General features: G+C 41.1%; 1 protein-coding gene across 5 annotated transcripts in view; it reads left to right on the top strand.

Moving 5' to 3' along the window:
- The window catches only part of LOC124407200 (nesprin-1), a 126,882-nt gene that overhangs the window by 63,350 nt on the left and 39,361 nt on the right, over nucleotides 1-24,171 (top strand). For all 5 annotated transcript variants that reach the window (XM_046883085.1, XM_046883083.1, XM_046883082.1 and 2 more), the window contains 7 exons: nucleotides 40-378; nucleotides 864-1,169; nucleotides 2,250-2,401; nucleotides 10,496-11,306; nucleotides 11,401-11,559; nucleotides 11,639-12,001; nucleotides 12,103-12,213. In XM_046883085.1, the coding sequence (XP_046739041.1) occupies nucleotides 40-378; nucleotides 864-1,169; nucleotides 2,250-2,401; nucleotides 10,496-11,306; nucleotides 11,401-11,559; nucleotides 11,639-12,001; nucleotides 12,103-12,213 (2,241 nt within the window). The remainder of the gene's footprint in view (nucleotides 1-39; nucleotides 379-863; nucleotides 1,170-2,249; nucleotides 2,402-10,495; nucleotides 11,307-11,400; nucleotides 11,560-11,638; nucleotides 12,002-12,102; nucleotides 12,214-24,171) is intronic.

Below are 24,171 nucleotides of genomic sequence, written 5' to 3'. Positions count from 1 at the left end.
CCAATTTTGAACCTCCGTCGAATTTCTTGAATTTTTCAGATCTACTTTAGCACGGAATCATCGATACGGGAGTTAGTTTCACAGCAGATACAGCAGGCAGCGGATAAAATATGGCCGTCTTTGAACAGTTCGGAACAGGAAGAGCTGAGCAGGGAACAACAGCAGCACACTCAGCTGCTTAAGAACACCCTGAATACTGCGAAATCGCAACGCGCTCGTCTTGAACAAGGTGCTGAGACTTGGCGTGATTATTCGCAGACTTTAGAACGTGTTCGAGCTGTTATTGCCAGGACCAGATTCTCCGATGACCCCGTCAGCACTCTGGCCGGTCTGCAATTCAATATTCAGAAAATTACTCACGCCCTCAACGACATTCAGGTGAGACACGGTTGCTGAAATTATTGTTATCAGTAGAATGTTCAGGTTCGTTTCCACTTTCGTACGCGAAATACGAATATTAGCAAACTGTATGTGTCATCTGATTAATGGTCTAATCGTGAGCAGTAATTCCGATCCCGGAATTTACTTATCAATGATAACAGCGATAAGCGGAACATTTTTTGTCGCCAATTGCAGGCTTGGTGTTCATGTAACGTAAATATTACTTTGCAATAAATTATCTAACCTTGACCCGAATCGTCAATAGTGGTGAATATTCTCGCAATTGCCAAGTATTTTTTACCAACGTTAAACGTGTCAGTTTAAAATTATACGACGAACATCTCGATGATATCACTACCGGTTGTGATGAATGACGGATGAGGCTTCTGCAGGCAGCTGACCATTTCCGTTATTTATTATTACTACTTTTTGTAGAGAGTAGTGTATGCTAAAATAGATCTTCGAATCTTTGTGGTTCACAGAATCAACAGTTCGAACTAGATCTCTTGAACGAACGTGGAAGGGAGGTTCTGGAACAGGCCGATTCTGCAAACAAATCTATTATTGAGACTCAATTGTCAGCTACGACTCTTGAATGGCGCGATCTAGTTTCCGGACTCGAAGGTCGCCGCAATACTCTTGAGGCTCTTTCTCGGCACTGGGAGGAACTCGAGGCGCAATGGTCTCAAGTCGAAGTACGACTCAACGCCACTGACGAACGAAATAAACTTATCGATAACATCGTCCGATCGAAGCAGCATCTCGTAGACACAACCAAGTCTTTGGATGTGAGTATAATATTTCGATTCTATTATTATGATTACATCGTCTTTCTTCACCTCTACAACGAAAGGATCAAATCCACTAGAACAAAACGCTGGTCACGATGATCAACGAATATTTGCTCAGATCGGAAGATTTAGAAGATTGAAAGTCTAAAGGAAATTTTTATGTCTGTCAAAAATTATTAAACTTTATTCTGCTTCTGATCAGATCCCTTTTAGTCATGATTTGAAATGAGTATTTTTATTATTTATGGTCAGTGTGATGTTTTGGTATTCACAATCGAAAAAATCGTTAATATCTGCACGTAAATCAAAGGTTGACAGCTATATGCTGCTCACGACGTCACCGTCGGGAAATGTAATACCAACAAGGTAAAAACCCGATGTGCAGTATAACTTTACTGGGGGTTACGTCATCGCGCGTATTCTTAGAAATTAACCGTATACATAAGTTATGATAAAACTGTTCTGCATGTTATTGTTATACAGAATTAATTCAGTCCTCTGTACAGTGACAAGTTCTTTGCATATGTCCTCAAAGTTTCGTCAGCCTTTTTATCGAAACTTACAAATTTTTTTCTTCAATTTTTCTTCTTTTTTCTTCTATTCACAGTCACTTTTGTAATTTCAACTGAACTTAAATCGGTATTTTTATTATAATCATGAATAAATCAAGGGAGAGAAATTTCAATGCAGAAACAGAACAATTTTTAATCTTTAGAAATTGAAGACCGGTATAAAGATCAAACGGAAAAATCTTCCGGAAAGTAATTCCAGCCGAGGAATGTTTCGCTAATTTCCCATAATTCTTCCGGCTCATGGACGAGGCTGATATTTTATTTTTCCATCCCCGAAACGGTTGAAAAGAGGGCAAAGCTGCCAGACTTGTACAGCCAGGTACCGCAGGTGCGTGACCCCACCTCGGCCCCGTCCCCAACCCCCGAATTAACATTGAACTGGGGCACAATACGATTGTACACGAAATCAAGTCAATTTCTAGTGTAAGCCGTGAGGAGTGCTGATCGTGTGTGCAGTTTCACCGGATCCTTGATCATTAAGTTTCTCCGTTTTCTATTATCGCAGGAGCTTCTAGCCGAGGGTGAACGACTGAAGCCGGCCACCGACGAGATACGAACGCTTGCTGGTCCCGTCCTTGCCTATCTCGCTGCCTTCACCGAAGAGCCGGCACGCACCCTAGAAGAACGTCTCGAGAAACTTTCACAGTCGGTGCAGTCGTGAGTGAAAAATCAATTCTTTTCTATATTTCATCGACTCAGCGAGTTCGTCGTCGCTCGAATCTTAGGCCAGCCAAAATACCCCCCCACAGCCCCCGGATGGGCGCGTTTCATCCCCACCAAGCCTCCTTTGGGAGCTAAATCTGTAGCTGTAGGTGAAGATATGCGTGGAAAAGCGAAAGAGAATTCGTGCGACCCTGGAAGGAAGGAATCCTGCGAAACCCCTGTAGAATTGAGACCTTGACTCTGAAGATATCGGTTATCGATACTGCTCATTTCATTATTGTGTCTTATTCCAGCCGCGATACTTTAGAATCACGTAATGTGTTCACTGTTCGATATAATCGGTTTCTGATAAATGACTAATTTTGTTACTCGAAAGGTTACCTGGCGTTTTGGCACCGTGTAGATTATATGCTCTAATTATAGGAAGCGTTAGAATGAGCTAGGATTAGTTCCGTTTCTTGACTATTTATATACTTGCGAATGTTCCCTTTTTATTATACTACACAATTCACGATTGTCTTCTATAGCAATTGTAACCCTGGCGAATTCTAAACTTTTTCAGAATCTATACATTTTTTTAACTCTCGGAATTGGAATTCTTCATCCGAGGCTTCGGATCAATTTTCGCGATAACGATTCGCGATTGTTTGAATTCACGATAAAACGGGATCCCCTCACCCATATTTTGGCGGCCGCTGTATACTCGAGCACATTTGCATGAGTGTGCGTGTGTGTGTTTGCAGTGGGCTTATATGCTTTTTTTTACTATACGTATAAGTCGTAAATTTCTTCTCTCTTTATTTCTCTTCACAGGTATCTTGAACAAAAAACAAATTTCATCCTTTATTATTACATAATCTTTGCATAAATCTGTTTAACATCACTTTCAGTTTTCAGGTCGTTGTCTGACTTTATATTAAATTGAATGTGTATAATGTTGTCAAACGATTGTAAATTTTCATGGATCTCAAGGTGGAAATAATCAAAAAGAATTAGATACGTGTTCAACACTATAGTAGATAAAACATGTGACTACACTCTGTGACAATTCAGGCTAACGCCAAACTTTTTTCTTCGCAATATTTGCAATGGCTCATTCTCCTGTGATTCACACCCCGATAACCAACGTTATTCCACATTTTATTTATACCGAAACGCATTAAGTTTCATGTATTGACATTACATTTAAAACGTTGACTGTCCAAATTATTACATCTACGAATAAATTCAGTTTAAATACTGACTATTTGTCATTCCAGCATCAGCAGTGACTGATTTTTTATTACCGCCAGCATAAGATCAGCCACTGCAAACTGGCTCAATGACAACATAATTTGTACGATAAAGTCATTAGTAGCATCGAAATCACGATGCTGCACTGCAGTGCATTGCTCAGTAGGATAAAACCATTCGGCTAATACCGAGTGAGATTATTATTATTCACAAAATTTATTTACCCACCACGTACATCAGGGAGTTGTGAAATGAGCCGATTGCAGTCATATCCAAAAGCGATATAACACAAATACAATACATAATTGCCTGAAACATGATTATATTTGCTCTAACCCGTAGCTTTTCAGGAGAGATCGAATTATTAATTAGCTATTATGCAAATTTACGAATCCCAGGTGGGCGAAGGAAGTCCAGCCGAATTTACGGATAGAAAATAATGAGTGTTTAACGAACTGCATAAAAAATGTTCCAGACTGTATTCTGCATCGCGTGCAAAGTTTCAAGGGCAGTAGACTTCCGGTCCCGGAAGTAACGATAGCATATCCACTACCGGCCGCTCCCTGAATTAGTTGGGAGAGATGACGGGAAGAAGTGAAAATGTAGAGTAAATGAATGAAGGAATATGTACGTGTGTATATGGGCAATCGCACGCGTGTATAATGGTCGCAAACCGCCAGAGGTTTCCGGTTACAACTAACCAGCTGTGGCCCCAGTGGTTTATCCGCGACGATTTGTTACTTTAATCGAATATACAGCAGAGAATAAAAGTTATATTAAGGTTAAAACCCATTCGGTGTCGATATTAACACCATATAGCGTCAAAAAAGGATAATTTACATTCAACATACATTATTGACATTGCAAATTTTCTAACAGTATACGTAATGTAAAAGGTTTTAGATCCAGGGGTACAGAATTACTTCAACAGAGAGAGTGTGGCAATTCTCCAACGTATATGATAGTCATACTCTTATCGGTGAAATTCAGTATCAGTAGATAACTTGATCACGGAAGTTTCTGCATATCGCGAACATGCAGACTGTTTTGACATTTGTACAAAAAATTATTAACCTCGGTCCACCTGCGATGCCGATAAAAATATTTTAATGTCAACGAATTTTTGTCCAAGTAAATTTTTTCGCATATCATTACATTACAAAATCTTTCCTCCGTTCAATTCGTCCTCGAAACTTTCAAGAATGCAAAATTTTTAGACCGGCTTCTTAGCATGTCGAACCGAATTCCCGTCAAAGGCTTCTCCGCCCCTAAAAGCTCCGTTTGATCCCTTAACCCTTTAAGTCACGGTCGAAAAATTGAGGGTGGTAAAAATTTCTCCAATCAATCTTCCGTTCCAACCGAACATGGGTTTGATCGTTACGGATTAAGTAGAGGAAAAGCGGTCTCTGGGGAGGAACACGTACTATACAACGGTATTGAATTTTACACCCTATCCCGAGTCTGATGCAATATAGGCTTATGTCCGTGACTTAGTTCCGAATGCATTGAGGATCGATAAGATGGTAAGAATAATTCGTCTCGGTTGACCACCTGCAACGTAAATGGATAATCGATACGTACGCATAGACGATGTAACAACACAGAGATCGTCAATAGTGCGAATTACCAATTAATCACATCTGCTTGACTTCGCAAAAGGACGTGATCAGATGACGTAATCAACAAACAACTTTTTAATGCCAATAATTCTTGCCTTCGGCATTAGCTCGTTACCTTTCGTACAATAACGATATGCATTTATAGCGAACTTGCGGATTATACCTACTTTTGTCCAAACGGATACACTAAGATCATATAATCTTGAAAAACTTAGCAACAAGGGTGTAGAAGTTTGGCGCAGCACGTGTTCGAAGTAACGTATAACGTTAAAAGTCACCCATACAAGTTCAAGGTAAAACGCGAGCATTAATCGCAGCGGCTTCGCCGCACCGAGTTGAAAGCTAACGATGCGCAAGCGCCGAGTAGCTGGATATTCCGTATAGCGATAATGTAAAGCCCTGTCACGTCGTGAAAGCTTGCTTGGTCGGCGAGTGATACACACAGCGTATAGACAGCTCTAGCGTGCGAAGGATAGACGTATGTTAAGTGTAGACACAAACCGCTAAAAGATGCCTCTTGAGGGACTTGCATCACGTATGTACCAGTGACGTCATAACCAAATTTGTGCCATGACACAATGGTAAACAGCCGGAAGGTCGCAGCTCCTCACCATTCCACTCCACTCCACTCCACTCCACTCCAGTCCATTACATTACATTCCATTCCATTCCATTCCATTTTATCGCCTGGCTGTTCGAGCAGAGCGCAAGTTTATACGGAGGCGGACGGAACGCCGGTAGCATAATTCGCGGACTTGACGCACGATTCGTACAGTCAGAGGCGTTTAGTCAACCTGTTGCCGTCGAGCTGGTGTCTAGTTAATTCAGGGCTTTCAAATCGGTACGCGGTTGCATGTTGGATCGGAAATAAAATGATCTATTTGCATTGAAGGAACGATTTTTCAGTAATACACATACGAACAGTTTATCCGTTTCGATTGTACTTTCATTCGTGATATTAGATGATTCGATCGAGCGGACCGCCAGTGATTTGAAAAGGAAAGTGTGTTCGGTTAACGACAGAGTGCCGTGATACTCACGTGTATCAGTGTTCTATTAATAAAGCGTGACAACCCAACGTTTCTGTAAAAACCTCAGTAATAAAACTTTTTTAATTAACGTGATATCGCGCTCTGTATATACCAACAGTATTTTGGCACAGTTTGTACGTGTATATACGTACGTTTTTTTCTTTCGCTTTTGTATATTTTCAATCCTCTCAACGACATAATGTTTTTGGCACAGTGAGCTTGCAGCTTTGCGAGCACAATGTTCCTTCAAGGTAAGCTTGTTCGTTTTTTCATCGACAAGTTCGTTGATTATACAAAGCACCACCATTTTTTTTTTTTTGTTTTTTTTTTGCAAATCTGCGTATTAGCAAAATTTGAGTGCCAACTCGCGTTAGATCTTGTTTTTGGGTTTTTGGAAGCACAGAATTACACGATTGTACCGTATTTTAGTTTCTGAGAAGTTTTCGCAGCTCGTTTTGGTACTTATTCCAATTTTAATTTTTTTCTTTTTACCTAATTAGCGTGCAAAATTACATCGATAGGTGTTAGAATCGTTGCGCGTGAAGGTGACGTGATATTTACCAGGTGAAAACGGCATTTTACCGGAGAGAATTAACGACCGCGACTCAATAATTTATCTCGATCGAGTTCAAGTTCGTGCTCCTTAACATGTTTCAATTATTGAATTGTTCTTCACTCATTTATGCTTTGCTGTTATTGATCCCTCCAGCTAGGATAGTTAAGGTTATACGCGGGCTTCATAGCAAAGCGAAAGTCTGTTTGGCAAGAGAATAATCGCGCACAATTCTTAATCCTTCAAAAAGCAGAGAAGGTTGTCAAAAAGCAAATATCAGAAGGTCAATCTCTGTAAATTTGTGTCAGAAACTGTGTTTCATAAATCATAAGTTATACAGTGAAACCAGTGAAAGTAGTCTTAACCTGGACCAAGTTCAAGTAGAACTCTATTAGCTAAATAAAAAATTACGCTTCCTGGCTATTTTTGCACTGAAACGTCGAGCTGAGCTTAAATTGATTTCGCCTTACTCAATAGCAGTCACATACATTTAGGTACAATCTATAGATATATATTACATATGTATACGCTAAACGGTCCACTCAAAGGATAATGTAATCAATGAATGTCCGCATACTTCATATATATATATACGTACCATCCGAAATAGAATGAAACGATATCTCTGGAGCACAAGTGTGATCAAAAGAGCATTTTTCGAACTCACTTTTTTGTAGATGACGGTACTTTTGAGCTGTAATAATGCATCGTATTTTATTCTCCAGTTTACTGCGAATCATCGATGTGATATTTTCTAGTCGACTTTCCTAGTTTTTTCGGTAATCTTGTTTCACACCTTGCCCTTATTTCTTCTATGCTGTTTTGTGAGGATGAAAGTTAGATGATTTCGAATAAATGATAATTGCGAGAAAAATTAATGGAGTTATTCCATCGCAAAGAATTTCTATACGGCTGAAGTTTGCAACCTGAAAACGTGCTGCTCTGTGTTTATACTCGCACTTTCTGAAGCGTTCAACAATTGGAATCTATTTTTGACAAAGAACCTCACCGGGCGATGAGCTAACGTGATACTAAAGTGCAGAAAAAAGGTAACTCAAGGGAGATGATCTTGTGCAGAAATAGAACGACGATAAAATGGTATTCGATTTTGGCAACGATATCACAGGAGCCATGTATCACTCAAGTGTAATAGTAGTCATGTGTGCCATTTGAGTATTCGCACGTTGTCTGGTACGTCGTCTAAAAATACTTTATCTCTCTCTCTTACTCTCTCGCTCTCTCTACAATCGCGTGTTTCGATTTGCAGCACCCGGAAGATTATATCAAATACTCGAATCTTTTAATCTTTTTCTTGTCGTGTATAAGTAGATCGATCGGTACGCCGTTGAAAAGAAAAATAAAACCAACGAATCTCGCCTGGTCGAAGCGAGCATCCCGAAACCTCTTATTTTCAATTCTGCGCTGGCACGTGCTCGCTGTTTTGTGCATACTGTAAACAGATCACGGCAACTCAAAATACTTTTCTCTCCTCCATTCAACGGTCTAAGCTGAGTGTAGTCGTGAGGCATAGCTAGAAATATCGGTTTTGGGTTCACCAAATTTAATCGACAATGAACTTTGGTCAGCCAGTTAATGAAAACTCGAAGAAATCAATAAGCGAGACTATTTCGATGTGTTTTTCAGCATTTCTCAACCGAATATTTCTTACGAAGTGACGCAGTGGTTTAAATTAATTTTGATTCGTCATTACCTCACCTCTAAATCCAGCCAGGGTCATTTCAGAATTGGCTTACTCAGTGTAAAACAATTCCGAAAGAAAAATCTTCGAGCTTAATAAATCCTTGCTCCATGCAACTTTTGGAGGGAAATATTCAGGCGACCAAAGACTGGCAAGTCGAGGTCGTCGAGCGCCCTTGAATACTTATAAATTACCCTAGTACCACATAGTTGTCGGTGAGTCGAGAATACTGCCAACGACAACAACAAGGCAAAGATCACGAAGAGTTCCGTGGCCCGCGTTCCGATCGTTGGCAAAGAATACGAAATCACGCGTATTCAGGATCGCAAATAGAACCCACCCAAACGGAATAAAGATACGCCTCCGATCAAAGGCCGTTGATCTTGAATGCGAAATTCTTCATCTCGCCCCTGTATCTAATATCTTTGCATCCTTATAAGGCGGTTGGTGGAGCAGTTTTGGGATGTAGCCTTACTCTCCGATATGAGAATCAGTTCGTTTGTCCCCGAGTGGACCAAGGCGTCTCTTGGAGACGTAAATAAGTCTTCCTGCTTGTCGTCGCGATACGCGTGCCCGTATTCTTAGGGAGACTGCACATTCGGCATTTTATATCCGGCGTCGAAAGCTTCGCTCGCCTCGAAACAGGAGGGTTGCGCATGCGCCCCGGCGCTTTGCCAGCTATTCAGCTCCAGCCATCGCTCGCTCGCATCGGAGCTCATCCGCCGACAGGCAATACGTTTCGAACCGCGACCGACGCTGTTTGGCTTGATAGTGCCGCGCCACATACTGTACTCCACTCCGAACTGTACCGAGTTTTTTGTTTTTTATTTTTATTTATTTACTTATCTATTTATTTATTTATTTATTTCTATTTTCGTTGCCTTACCGCCAAACCTCACTTGCCGATAACCGTCATACAACGTCAAGCAGTACTATAGGTGGGCTTGAAATATCAAATATAAATTAGACGGTCAAATTTTACAAACCACGTCGTGACCGTGAAACAATTATTCGTGTTTTGTTATGCAGTTCAGCTTTGAAAAAAGAATTAATTAATAAAGTATCGTCATTAGTCTTGGAATATCTTAGATAATTTACGATACGTCAGTTGTGACTGTGTAACATGCAACTACAAGTCGGTTAACCGGTGTCACGTGGGCGTTGATGGTGTTCGAATTTACGCCACAAAAGTATACATTCAAATATCAGTGGTACGATGGGAAATAATTTTCACATGCGTAAATATAATCGCACGCGTACGTAATCCGTGTGCAGATTTTATACGGGTCAGCTTCTGCCGTGATGTCATCGCTCCAAAAGATTCAGGACTATGCGGAGATTTTTTTTTATTACGTTCGGTTATAGCGCGGATGTGCGTATAGCGACAACGGTTATATTTATCGGTCAGGATACGCGTATACGTGCCGAGGGATGCGTAGACTGAAGCGATGTCATGCTTAAGCCCCGCAGCTGTGCTTACGTTTTAAACCTCATTAGGCGTACGAGTAAAAGTTGAATTTATAAGCCTTGAAAATTTCTTGGTACATAAAAATTTTTCGAGGAGCAAAAACTCCTCGCGCCTCTGCGGCCTAACGTCGGATTTCGACCGTCTACTTTTAGCCAAGGCTGCTAACCGCCTGCCACCCACCTTGGCTTGGCCGTACGTGCAACTGGCTCGCGACTGCTTTTCTGCCTGCCTGGGATTCTCGTGGTTTAAACCGTCAACGATATTATTGAACGAGATTGTTTTCTCCTCTTCATTATTTTTCGCAATTGTTTTTTTTTTTTTTTTATTATCCAAATTTTCTCACACGCGTATCATTTCGTGCGAGTTTCTTCCCCGAACATAAATATATGATGTACTTTTCACGTAATTGTGGGGGGGCAAATAATATTAATATAGGTTCATCATTTTTACTGCAGTGTTCAATGTATTGATATTTATCCAAACAGGCTTGTCGATTCACTACGCAATAAGTCCAAGAAGGCAAGTGAGGACTTGGAAACACTCGAAACGATCGAACACGAGGTACAGGAGTTGAAGAAGCGACTGGAAGAGGTCCATCACCAGACGACCTCTTTATACGTTTTCGGGGCGAACCAGGACGCGACCGAGACAGAACTCGGGGCGCTGCGTTCGTACCTCGAGGGGCTTGTCGAGACGGGCAAAAAACTTTCGGGAGACACTAAGGCGCGGTACCAAGCTAGCCAGCAGTTGGTTCCAACCGATATCGGACAGCAGCTGACTGCTCTCGAACTAGCAGCCGAGAGCGCAGCTTCAGCGATGGAGGAGAAGCAACGTGAACAAAAGCGAGCAAGGACTACGCGCTCTGACTACATCGCCGACGTCGATGAAGTCCAGACGTGGATTCGCGCCGCTGAGCTCAAGGTGCAGGATCGTTCCATGGAGCCTTTAAAGCTCAAGGAACACCTTCAGAAGATACAAAACGAGATTGGACTGATTACCGATAAACTGGAAAGGCTGACTAGAAACGGACAGGTGATAATCGACAATACGAAGGACGGTAACGAGAGGGAACTCATTAAAAGCACGATCAATAACTTGACCGAGCAGCTAACTCAGGTACGATCATGGCTCGAGGAGAAGAAGCAACAAGTCGGCGATACGTTGGACGCGTGGCAGAGGTTCCTTACACTTCACGAAGCGGTCATGGCATGGATTAAGGAGAAACGGGTCTTCCTTGTTGAGCCTCTGCAGCTCAGTACTTTGATACAAGCCAGACAGAGACTCCACGATTATTCCGTAGGTGTTTCACTCATTCGACAGATCTTTGTTTCTATTCCACCCTACGGGTACCTCCGTGTAGGCCATCTTACGATTTTCTGCATCCTTTCAGACCGCGGTAAAGAGCTGCAAGCAAGTAAACAAGAACTTGAGTGAAATGAGCAAGGAGTTGGAAGGTATAGGTCAGGTGACGAACGTCGGAAATCTTCCAGAGAAACTGACCGAAGCCGAAGAGGCCAAGGTTGAGGTTGAGGGTCAACTACTCGAGAGGGTGGGTCGCCGGGCATTGATTGTAACAAGTTATCTCCAATCGATCACGACAGTACTACAAGTTCCAATAATTATTTCAGAATTCTCTGCTCCAAGAGACGAGCGAAGAATGGGAACAGTGCGAGAAGAAGATGAAAGACGTTAGGAGTTGGATAGACAAAGCTAGACAGACCTTAGAGTCGCCCCAGAGCAAGAAAAAACCACTAAGGGATCAGCACGCGACGAGGGAAAAGATGCTCAGCGATATTACCATCCAGAAAACGAAGATATCCATTTCGGTGGAAAAACTGCAGGTCCATTTCAGGTCCGGAGTCGGTGGTGACACACGGATTAGCGAAGCTGCCAACGAACTGATCAAGGAGCTGGATGTCCTTCACGAATCTGTCAAGGATCAAACCGCCTCTTTGGAGACCTGCCTCGCCCAGATTGACCAGTACCAACAGGTACAAGAGCGTCTCGCGGTTCACCGGCGAGAGTTGAGAGGGTTCCATTATCGTCGGAAGCTTATAATTTCTAAAACTGTTCTCTTAAAATTTGATTACAGGAGATTCAGCAGCTTCGTCAACAGATTGTTCAGGTTGAACAGCAGCTTCGAACAGTGCTCAGTCCGACGTATCTACCCAACGATCGTGAAAGAGCGCTACAAGAGCAACAGGTAGGTTTTATTACCTAATATATATACTCACCAAGCACTGTGCTCTGCGCATAAATTAATTTATTGTACGATTATTATACATCGATACCAACTGAAAACCACCACCACCAATTTACATGTATGAAACATTGAGAGTTGAGCTACTAGCCACCAAATTGCACTTAATACTATAACTGTGTTTGTAGTAATTTTGTAAATAATACGCAAGACTACATACTAAAAGTTATATATTAGAAGTTATTTCATCCCCTGCAGTAACTAGCCGCGGCGCGTAAATGTTCCTTTTTCGATAATTCCTTTTTTTTTCATTTCTTTTTATCGTTCCAAGATTTACCTCGTACCGTTATACTATCATTACGTATTATACGATTGACCTGCAAATCTGTAGTTTAATACATGATTTAAGTGGAAACATTTTGATGCCAGAGAACGTTTGGCTGCGTGTCTTGTCCGCGTTCGCGCGACGGAGATTGAGGAAGGATGAGGTAAAGATCTAATCAGCTATCATCAAGGTGTTTCCATTACATTGCATCACCTCCTAACTAAGCACCCATTCCATCCCTTACGCCAATCTAATATATCACACCTTAACCGTTGCCGTATACATTATACTTCACTCACAACTAATTTCGCTCATTTCACATCTCGCTCTTCACCCTCACTTCACCTCTGCTGACCACACTTATCATTCGTAATTTTTCGTATGCTTTTAACGTCTTATTCTGGAAGAACACGCGTAACAAAAGCTCGCACCATACGCTGCAGTAACTGTCACACCCGCATATTTATTATACTGACGTAAACTAATACACACAATAACATCATCTAACAGTAGCTGTACTAATACTGTGTGTAACAAATATATACAATTTAGGCTATTCTGTGGGATCGAGTCACAGCTGGCGCGTGATGATTTCCGACAGAACAGACTATCATTGTAAAAGCCTTATGGTGGTATTTCATGTACAGGGTATTGGTTGGTATCTTGTTTTTTTTTGTACTTGGTTGTGTTTTCTTTTTTATTTTCTTAGTTTTAAGATTGTTTGTTGTTACTATTATTGATACATTATCATACTGTTATTGTTAGTGGTTTTTTTTTTTTCTAAATAAGGAAAAGGGGAATACTTGATTTTGTTGTTTGTGTTTAATTCAGTTTCACTTTACGTTGAGTTTGATTTGTTTTTTCTACTTATAATTTATTGTATCATAATTGACAAATATTTTGTTTATATACTTTGATGTATCACGCACACATACATGTTATGGTGTTGGTAGCTTTTGTCACACATGTAAGCCCTTGACAATCATTTACGGGGGCTTAATATTCGCTGTATATTACTCAGCACCTAATCATTGACCTTTTATTATTTCGATCATCGATATGTTCAGACTCAACATTGACTCGTGTCAAGGGTATCATCGACAAACATCGCACAATCAAGTGACTTCCCCGAAATGCATTATTAATTCAAGAATTCTTCAGAAAGAGGAAAACATAGAAACAAAACTTTAACCAGTTCAAAAGTATTTACATACTTTCTTTAAAACAGGATGTATATGAAAAAAGTTTTTCCGTCGACTATCATATCACTCATAATTTTTGTTTGCTGCATCCTCTCCTTCCAACTGAACCCCCCGTCACTTGGTCATCTCTTCATTCTCGTCATCTTGAAATCGTGTAATTTTACCCGCTCGTACCGTACTCTTACATACAACTCGCCATGATAACCTCATTCTCTCTCCATCTCTCTCTGCTCTATTCTTTGCGATGTTGATTAGTCGTATCGAGAGAAGATTAAATCGCTGCAAACGAAGATAGCCGCGCGTACCGAGCGATCGAAGCTCTTGATTCAACGCGGATCTCCGGATGTCGAACCGATGGACGTTTAGATCGGTATATCGCATCAACGTGGAACGATTCAACGAATCATTATTTTATTTTAATCTATCGAAACGTGATTTACTTAAATAAATTTTTCCATTTGAGAACCTATAAGTTCTTCTTTTCTTTTTTTGCTCTCCTTGTTGTTGTTGTTGTAAAGTCTCGTTATTTTACATTAAATGGCATAAAATCTCGTCGTGTATAAAACTGTTATGAATGAGTGGGATAGTTGATAATTACAAGATACGCAGCCTTCGTATTTCGTACCTTTAGATATTATGCTATTTATTAGGATTTCTCGATTTAACCGATTTACCGATTCAACAACGTGTATCGAGTTCAGTTTCTGAATCATGTGCCTTAGTATGTTTTGTAATTTTTATGAGAAATGCTTATTAAAGCGTAACGACATATAATATTATATGTATTGGAAACGCAAAATACAATAAATGATTTTAAGAAAATAAAAAAAAGTAAATAAGAACTAAAAACCATATTATCACTCTGGTATAAATATCAATTGACAATACCATATTCTTTGGCTGTTGCAATGGTAACAGGCCTTGCAGACTCAGATGGACGGTTGGAGGCAACGTTCGAGAATTCTGGTGGATCAGATTCATGCAGTGGACCCTTACTATATTCTCGGGGGTGATGCGAATCCCCGCCAACCCGGGCTCATTTCTTACGCAGATATCGCTGCGGGCCGCATGAGTCCAAATTCTAGAGGCGGTAGTCCTCAGAGGGCCCAGCGCGATGAGCCTCCTCCTCAGGTGCTTGTGCACGTTCTGAATCCAACGCCAGCTAGGCAAACCGTTGTAGAAACAGTTAGTATCTCGGAGCCACAAGTGCCCGTTCAACCCGTTCAGTATCAGCAGCAACCCGAACCACCTGCGGTCGAACAAGTATCGATACAGCAGGTAACAGCCGCCGAAGATAAGCGAGATAAACAAAGCCGAACGACATCGGCGAGTAAAGTTAGCGCCATTGAAAGGTCGACCGGAAATTCGTCGATGCAAAGAAACGTCGAACGTCCATCGAGACGCGGGCGTTCCCCGACCCGGAAGGAAACGTTCAAACGAAAGGAGAAGGACACCAAAGAGCCCCAAGCGGCGAAGGAGGTCAAGGAAGTACCCTCGATACAGGTAGAGACTCAGCACTACGTTCATAATGTCCGCGAGGTATCCCAGGAGCCTCAAACGCGTCAGTCGAACACTCTTGCGCCACGTGAAATCAGGGGACGTTCTCCAAGTCCGATATGGATTCCCGGTTCAACGTCTTACGCGGACATTCTCAGAGGAAGAATGCAGGCTGAACTTCGCGCATCTTCCGAATCTCGAGACATGGTGCAACTTTCGAAGGAAACTCGTCATCATGCGCCTCGAGAAGATCTTGTCAATCTAAGTCACAGCGCCGAAATGATCGTCAGCAATGTTCAAGAGTCTGTGGCCCAATCCGATCACACAATGGAAGAAGGCAAGCCATCGATCGAAGTTCATAATATTCCTGCTGGCCCTGAAGCGTCCAACCTTGTTACAGACTCGTATCAAAGCATCGGGCAATTGGACAGTTCAAAGAATGTTGAGGAAATAAGCAGAGAACAGATAACCCGTTACACTAAAGAGACGACAAATTGGGCCGACGAACCGGTGGAAGGTTACAACGTAATTGAGACCGAGCACTATGAAACTATCAATAGACCTCCCGCAGAGATTTACGATTACATTCATCCTATGCCGGAACTCGTCGGTTTCATAAACTCGCAACTTGGTGCATATCCGGTCACTTCTTACGTCTACGCGCCGGACTCACAGCAGGTTCAACAGTTGGACACGATTCCATTGAACCCTTACGAAAGTCACATGGTTGGTTACACAAGCGAGCATTACGTTACGCAGGGATCTTACTTGCCAACGACTGCAGAATTGTATCATCAGCATCAGCAAACAATTGTACAGCAAACACCGTCTGGTAATGTAATTGAGGTGGAGCAACAACACGTGCCGGAAGATTTTTCTTTTAATCAAAATATCCCTCAAAATAATGCTCCAGTATTAACTGAATCATCCGAACAAAGAAGCGAGCACATCGAACACACAGAACAAACTGTTACGCAAACTAGTTCAGTTATTTCTACTAGTGAAATAATGACTTTACGACATGAACAGAGAGAAGGTTCTTTACCTGCTTCTGATTCTCGTGGACATTCCTTCTCTTATGCTCAGATATTGTCGCAAGGACTTAGTCCCAAAGCCACGACGCCTCCCAGGGAAAAAAGTGGCAGCGAACAACAGCCACGCAGATCCTTATCGCCAAAAGAATCTTCCCCTCCGCAATATGCTAAACCTCAGCAGACGGGCAATTTGGAAAAGACTCAGTTCTCACAAGTGAAGAAAGATAATGAGTGGGATGTTATGAAGAAGAAAGAGATGAAGAAAAAACAGTATCAGGAAGACAGACCCCAACGTGAAGATGATAAGAAGGGGTGGAAATCCAACCGGCGAACAGAGAGGAATACTCCTCCGAGACAATCGAGCGAAAGTACAACGACTGTCACGGTAATGAAAGAACTGACCGAGCTGAAGAAAAATGTTGATAATATTCAAAAGCAGAGCCCAAGCGTCGTCGTTGAGCAGAGTGGCAACGATGCACAGCTAGGAAAGAAGCGCAAGCCAAAGAAGAAGAAGGTAGAGAAGTCTCAAGACGATGAGATTGAAAAGGCTCTCAAAGAAATTGAAGGTATGAATAAACACAAGCCGAAAACAGCGAAGGAGAAATCCAAAGGTACGAATAAACCGAAAGAGAACATTATCCTCACTGAAGAGGTTAAGATTGATAATGACTCTGCAATTCAGAATATCGATAGACCAACGAATCAAGAAAAGATCAAAGACGCAAAAAAGCCTGTAAACGGTACAGAATCAAAAGAGAAAACCAAGCCTAAAAACGAACCGAAGCCTAAAGAACAAACTACGCTAAAGCAAGAAACTCAGCTGCCGGAAAAATCCGAGGCACAAGTGATTTCAGAAAATAAAGATGCGAAAGGTGGTAAATCCAAATCTAATAAAGATGCTAAGAAAAATAAAGACAATGTCGCACCAACGGATAAAGCCAATTCCATCAAGGAAATTATCACGAAAGATATAGTCATCACTAAGAAAGAGCAGCCCGAGGAAGAAAAAACTGCAGAGGATGATGCCAAGGTAATAGACAAGAAGAAAATTAAGAACGAGACGAATATGCAGGGAAAAGTTACTACGAAAGACGAGAGCAAACGAGAAAAACAAATTTCTAATAAGGAAACGATCAAGCCCAAAGAACCGGCGTCACTGTCGCTGTCGTCTGTCACTGATGATGTTTTGAAAAACCAAGCTCACTCGAAGGAGAAAACAAAATCTGAAAAACACATTAATTTGCCAAAAGAAGCTAAATCTGCGGAACAAGTATCAACGACTATAAAAACTTCTACTACAAAACAAGCTACTAAGAAAGAAGATTCCAAATCGAAAGATCAAGCATCTTCTAAATCCAAAAATAATCCAGAAAAACAAGATACTCCCAAAAAAGAGATCAAACCAAAAGAACAGCCTGTACCTTCTCAAGTTGAAGTCGGCGCGAAGGGAACAGCTCCCAGCAAGGGCCAGGAAAAAACTAAGGAACAAACATCAACTAAAACGAAATCAAAGTCCGAAAAGCAAACTGTTTCCGTGCAAAAAGCTCAGCTAGACGCAGAAAAAGTTCTCCCAGTTGAGACTGCGATCAAACAAGATGTGTCACTTAAGGATGAAGCAAAATCTGAGCAGCCAAAAACTACTCCTTCTATCGAGCCCAAGGCCCAAGAACTGAAGAAACCTGAATCTCAAGTTACTTCCAAGGAGTCGGTCCAATCTAAGAGTAAGAAGTCTCAGAAACAAGCTCAGTCAAAGAAAACTGCCAAAGTTGAAAGCCAATCTAAGGTCGACATACCTGCGAGTGAACCAGCCGTAGTAAAAGAAGAAAGCAAATCTCCTACGACTGAAGCGTCACAAAAATCGACAGATATAACGAAAGAGGAGAAACAGATTTCAAATAAAAGCAAATCTAAGGCTGAAGCAAAATCTAAAAAGGAAGTACAGCTCAAGGAACAAACCATTCAAAAGAAGCCGGAAAAGCCTGGAAAAGAAATGGTATCTCAGAAACAGGATAAACAAGAGGAAGTTTCTACTTCCGCAGAAACACTCACGACAACGATTCACACCCAAGAAACTCTAAAGACCACATTTATTTCCAAGGAACGAACAGTTTCAGCAGGTAAAGGCGATCTAGAGACAAAGACTGCTGCGAATGAGGTTAAGCTGGAGCAGCAGCCAACGCCAACAGACAAAATTGTTTTCAAAGATGCAATTGTGCCAATAGACGAAACTGAAGGCAAGACTAAAACCGTCAGTACTCCTCAGCCTTCTTTAGAAGAACATCAAACTTCTAGCAAAACTGCAGTTCAAATTGACACAAAAGCCAAAATCAAAGTTACGCAACAATCTAGTCACAAGAAAAATGAGCCGAAAATTCAGTCAGAGAAAGGAAAAGTTGTTCAAGATGATGTTAAGCCTAAGGAACAAACTCTTATCGGAACTAAATCTATCCAAAAAGAACAAAGTGTCATTAAGGATACTGACATCTCTACTGTAGGAATCATCAGCACATCTGAATCTAAAATAGAAGTAGTAAATACCTCAATACCTTCACTTGCTATTGAGAAAAAAGTTGAGTCACTCAAGCAAATACCTTCGAAACCAGCAGATCTTTCCAAGATTCCGACAGATACTGGCAAGGAGACCAAGCTCAAGGAACAATTTGCCCCAGTTACTGGCAAGGACGAAATTATCACTCAAATGAGTTCACAAGAAACAATGACTGTTGTTGGCACGATTTCCTCTAAAACAGAAAAGGTTCTTTCAGATCAAATCGATTCGAAAGGCGATTCGAAGCTCATTCTTTTGAAGGACGAGCCTAAGTTTGAAGACAAAAGTATCCTTGACACGATAACCAAGCCTATAGAAAAAACTGACTCCCAAGTTAAGGATACGCCAAAAACAGTAGCAAATTTGAAATCAGAGGAGAAGATCCAAGATCAAACTACCACCAAAACCAAAGGCAAGACCACAAAACAAATTTCTCCTGAAACCTCCTCAACAATGCCTAAGGAACAAACTACTTCTAACATCGAAGTCATTCCGAAAGAAGAGATCATTACAAAGAACGTGGTCGAAACAACGGTAAAAACGCTTACCAATGTTCAAATTCGGCCAAAACAGGAGACGATTGTTGAAAAAGACAAAATTGCTCTTATAATGGAAAACGTTGTTCCTGAAGAAGGAAAAGTTACTTCCGAAAAAGGAAAGGCTGTTCCTGAAAAGGAACGAGCTGCTCCTCGAAAAGCGAAAGTTGTCCCTGAAAAGAAAGAGGCTGTTACTGAAAAGGAAAAGGTTTTTTCTCAGAAGGAAAACATTATTCCTGAAAAAGAACAGGCTGCTCCTCAACAGGAAAAAGTTGTTTCTGAAAAGAAACAAGTTGTTCCTGAAACAGAAAAGGTTGATCCTAAAAAGGAAACCATTGATTCTGACAAGAAACAGGTCGTTCCAGAAACGGAAAAGGCTACTCCTAAAAAGGAAACCGTTGTTCCTGAAAAGAAACAGGTTGTTCCAGAAAAGGAAAAGGCTGCTCCCCAACAGGACAAAGTTGTTCTTGAAAAGAAACATGTTGTTCCGGAAAAGGAAAAGGCTGCTTCTAAAAAGGAAACCGTTGTTCCTGAAAAGAAACAAGTTGTTCCAGAAAAGGAAGAGACTGTTCCTGAACAGGAAAAAGTTGTTCCTGAAAAGAAACAGGTTGTTCCAGAAAAGGAAAAGGCTGCTCCTCAACAGGAAAAAGTTATTCCTGAAAAGAAACAGGTTGTTCCAGAAAAAGAAAAGGCTGCTCCTCAACAGGAAAAAGTTGTTCCTAAAAAGAAACAGGTTCTTCCAGAAAAGGAAAAGGCTGCTCCTCGACAGGAAAAAGTTTTTCCTAAAAAGAAACAGGTTGTTCCAGAAAAAGAAAAGGCTGCTCCTCAACAGGAAAAAGTTGTTCCTGAAAAGAAACAGGTTGTTTCAGAAAAGGAAAAGGCCGTTCCTAAAAAAGAAACAGTTGCTCCTCAACAGGAAACAGTTGCTCCTCAGCAGGAAAAAGTTGTTCCTGAAAAGAAACAGATTGTTCCTGAAAAAGAAAAGACAGCTCCTGAAAAGGAAATAGTTGCTCCTCAACAGGAAAAAGTTGTTCCACAAAAGAAACAGGTTGTTTCTGAAAAGGAGAAGCTTGCTCCTAAAAAAGAAACAGTTGCGCCTCAACAAGAAAAAGTTGATTCTGAGAAGAAACAGATTATCCCAGAAAAGGAAAAAGTTACACCAAAAGAAGGAAAAGTTTCTCCAAAAACGGAGCAAATACAGTCTCAGCAACAAACTCCGTTTAAAACAGAAGACAAATCTGTAAAGCATGTGGCAAGTAAAACTGATTCAAATGATGGTGCAAAATCAAAGGATGAAAAATCTGCTAAGGACCAAGTTAAGCCTGAAGGTGAAATCGTCCCAACACAGGAAGATCCAATCCAACACCAGACCCAAGAAGTAACGAACGTTCAAATCACGACCGCATCTAAAACAATCACAACAAAACAAACAGTGGAATCTTCGGTCGGAATTTCTTCCGGTATCATACGTGAAGAAGTAATTACTTCCGAAAAAGAAAAATCGACCGCACCGCCATCTCCCATTGTTGAATCTTTACCTGAGGAACGTATCTCGTCGAAAGGTAAACCGAAGTCAAATAAGCAAAAGACTACCAAAGACAAAGATGTGAAATCTACTTTGAAGAACGAACCTTCCCAAGGAAAGATTGCACAGAAAGTAGAAGTTGTACCAGAAAAACCAATTACTTCTTCAACAACCCCTGTAATTGAAGCGCCAAAAACCGACTCGCACATCAAATCCGAGTCTCAACTTAAAGTTACTACCGACGTGAAGATTGCATCTGCGGAAGAGATAATATCTAAGAATAAACAAATTTCTGAGAAACAAATCGTCGTCAAAGAAGATGAAAAGATCTTGGAAAAATCTACCTCGAAGGTCACGGTTGAACTTGAAAAAGCAGGCGTCACGGAAACTGAGAAAAAGTTTGCTGAACCACAGTCTCCTAAAGTTAAATCCACCCCTGTGAAGCAGGCTACTTCTAAAGAGACGAGAATCGAAGAACAAACATCGACAAAGAGCAAATCCAAATCTAACAAACAAAATAAACCTGTAACGGAAGTGAAAGGTGAAGAACAAGTAATCGTTACTGCTGAGAAAACTTCCGAGGAAACAAGTAATATTGAAAGTAAACCACAATCTCCCGTGATTCGCGAAACACCGAAGACACTTGTTAACAAAGATGGCAAAGGTCAGTCGAAGGGCGATGTTTGTCTGCGCGCAGAAACGAAGCCAGTAGAAAAGATCATTGTAGAGGATGAAATTGAACTACAAAAGAATATTGTCACAGATGAAGCTGCCTCTAAGCCGAAGTCAACTATTAAGGAGGTTTCGTCTAAACAAACTATTATTGCTGTTGATAAATCTGAGAAGAAACCCGATGTTAAAGTTGAAGTTTCATCCAAAATAGATGCTAAACCTATGAAAGAACTCACCTCTCCCGCTACTTTACCTGCCGACAAAATCGAAATAAAACATAACGAACAGAAGGGCGTGTCTAAGAAAGAGACGACTAGAAATGAAGAAACTAAACCTCCCACACAAGTTGCTTCTACAGTTGTTGATACTACCAGTACAACAACCAGCAAGTCAGTTGATCGTAAGAATAAATCTGTATCTGTAGAAAAAGTGACGGTTGTATCGGAATCTCACAGTACATCTGTGTCCACCTCCGTAAAAGAGGGTACGCAGTTAGAAACTAAACGAAGTGAAATAACGAAATCGAAAAAACCGAGCACACATCAGGATAAGCCTGAACAGAAGAACGTTTGTGAAATATCGGGTGCTGTTACTGAAATACAGACAAAGCTGAACGAGAAAATTGGAAACAGCCAAAAATCAGAGGTTGAAAAATTATCGAAAGTAGAAAATCCGAGTACTAAACCCACGAGTAAGCTAGATAAGAAAGTTGAATCCAAAGAACAACGGAAAACTAAGGCAGAAAAACTGTCCGAACCTACGGAGGAGGCTAAAATAATAGAGCCAGTTCGGCCTGCGAGTGATACTGCGTTAAAACCAAAAGACGAAGCTGTTTCTGAGGGTGTCCTTTCTCATTTGAAGACCGATGCAATGCTAGTAATTGACGAAGGTCCTAGAGAGAAAATCCAAACGGGAAAAGCTCTTATCATTGAGAAAACAGTTACCACTGTAACAACCACAACTGCTGGATCGGAGGAAATAAAACCTCCCGCTGTTAAGTCTGTCAAGTCCATTGAAATTTTAGAAAACGTTCCACTGCCGGTTACAGTAGGTACAAAAGAAACGGAATTAATATCTTTGCGACCGGAAAATGTAGAGGCTACGTTAACGACAACATATGCTAGGGTCGGAGATGTCAGTTCCGCGCCAATAGATCAAGTAGATCAGTCGATAGGTGAAACTGTTACGGATTCGCAGTCGAATGTCCAAAGTCTTTCCACGCGTTCTGCTATCGTTTCGTTGCAAGAAGAGGCTCCTTTGTTTGGTAGCGTTAAGGACAGGAGTAGAAGTTATCACTTAGCTTCAGATGAAGTTTCCCAGGTTTCAAATGCTGTAGGTGAATCTAACACAACCGTTATCGACGAGAAAAAAATTTCGCACCATTCTGATATAGTTTTAACTGAGGAAGATCAATTGTTCATGAAGAGTATTGAAAACAATCTAAAAAAGAAGACTAAGAAGCGTCCCACCCTACCTGAAGAGTTTATTCAAAAGGAATCGCAACAAATTGTAAAAGAAAGCATCGATTCTACCAGCGTCAGCAACACGAAAGTAATTAAGGCAAGTGATTCTGAACAGAGCGTGAAATTTGATGAACCTACCAAACCTCTTATCAAGGTAAGTGACGCAAATAAGCCCCAGGAGAAGCTCGCACTACAACCTAAGGAATCTAATAAACATGAAAAAATTGAATACCAGGAGAAGAGTGAAACGAAAATTCAAGAAGTATTACCTGAGGAAGGTCCAATTGATACTACTGGTGCTTCTGAAAATCTCAAGAATTCAACAGAAATTATTAAACCATATTGGATAGACTATCACCACTATGCAGATGCAGAGAGAAAATTCCATCAGCACTACACTGTCGTAAAAATGATAGAAAAGCAAGTCTTGCCACCTGCTCCTGAAAAACTTAGTCCAGCAGATATTGAAAAGATAGTCCAAGAATCGAAGATGCGTGATCCAAAGAAGGTCGCCGTTCCGGTCCAACAGGAATCAGAGGAAGAGCTAAGATTGCTCGCACTTTCCAATGAAGCTCCCAAATATTTGGACACTAACTTTTACGATATTGAGTCTAGATGGATCGAGAATAAAACGCAACGGGTACTGACAAGTGCAACAAGTAGAGAAGAAGTAGAGATCAAACCTTCTATAGACACTCAGGTAGATTTGCAATCGAAGCATGAAGTTTCTGAGGCGAATAAACCAGCTCCGAAAGAGCATACTACAACTACTCTACTCGAAGTAGATGAGCGAACAACATCTCAATCAATCATTGACGTGCCAGTTGCAGAGCAGAAAACAAAAGCTGATAACTATAAATCCACAAATGTGTTGCAAGATACAGTAACAAAGTCTGAACGTTCCACGATACATGAGTCTCTAGTAGCCACCGTACATATTGTCAAAACGACTGAGGAACAACATGCCAGTGAAGGTGAGCTACTTACCTCTACAAGCAGCAAGAACATTGCGGTTAAAGGAAAAGTGGAAGAGAAAGAAGATTCGAAAAAGACCAAGCCGACGGCTAAGCTTGTAGAAAAGCCAATTGAAGGAAGTGCTTCAAAACCGGTAGACAAAAAAGATTCAAGAGATCAGAAGAGTACAGTTGATTCCACGGTG

The sequence above is a fragment of the Diprion similis genome, chromosome 6 (genome assembly GCF_021155765.1).
Source record: "Diprion similis isolate iyDipSimi1 chromosome 6, iyDipSimi1.1, whole genome shotgun sequence".
NCBI classification, from domain to species: domain Eukaryota; kingdom Metazoa; phylum Arthropoda; class Insecta; order Hymenoptera; family Diprionidae; genus Diprion; species Diprion similis.
The sequence above is the reverse complement of the archived record's forward strand: the minus strand, read 5'-3'. Positions and strand labels throughout refer to the sequence as shown.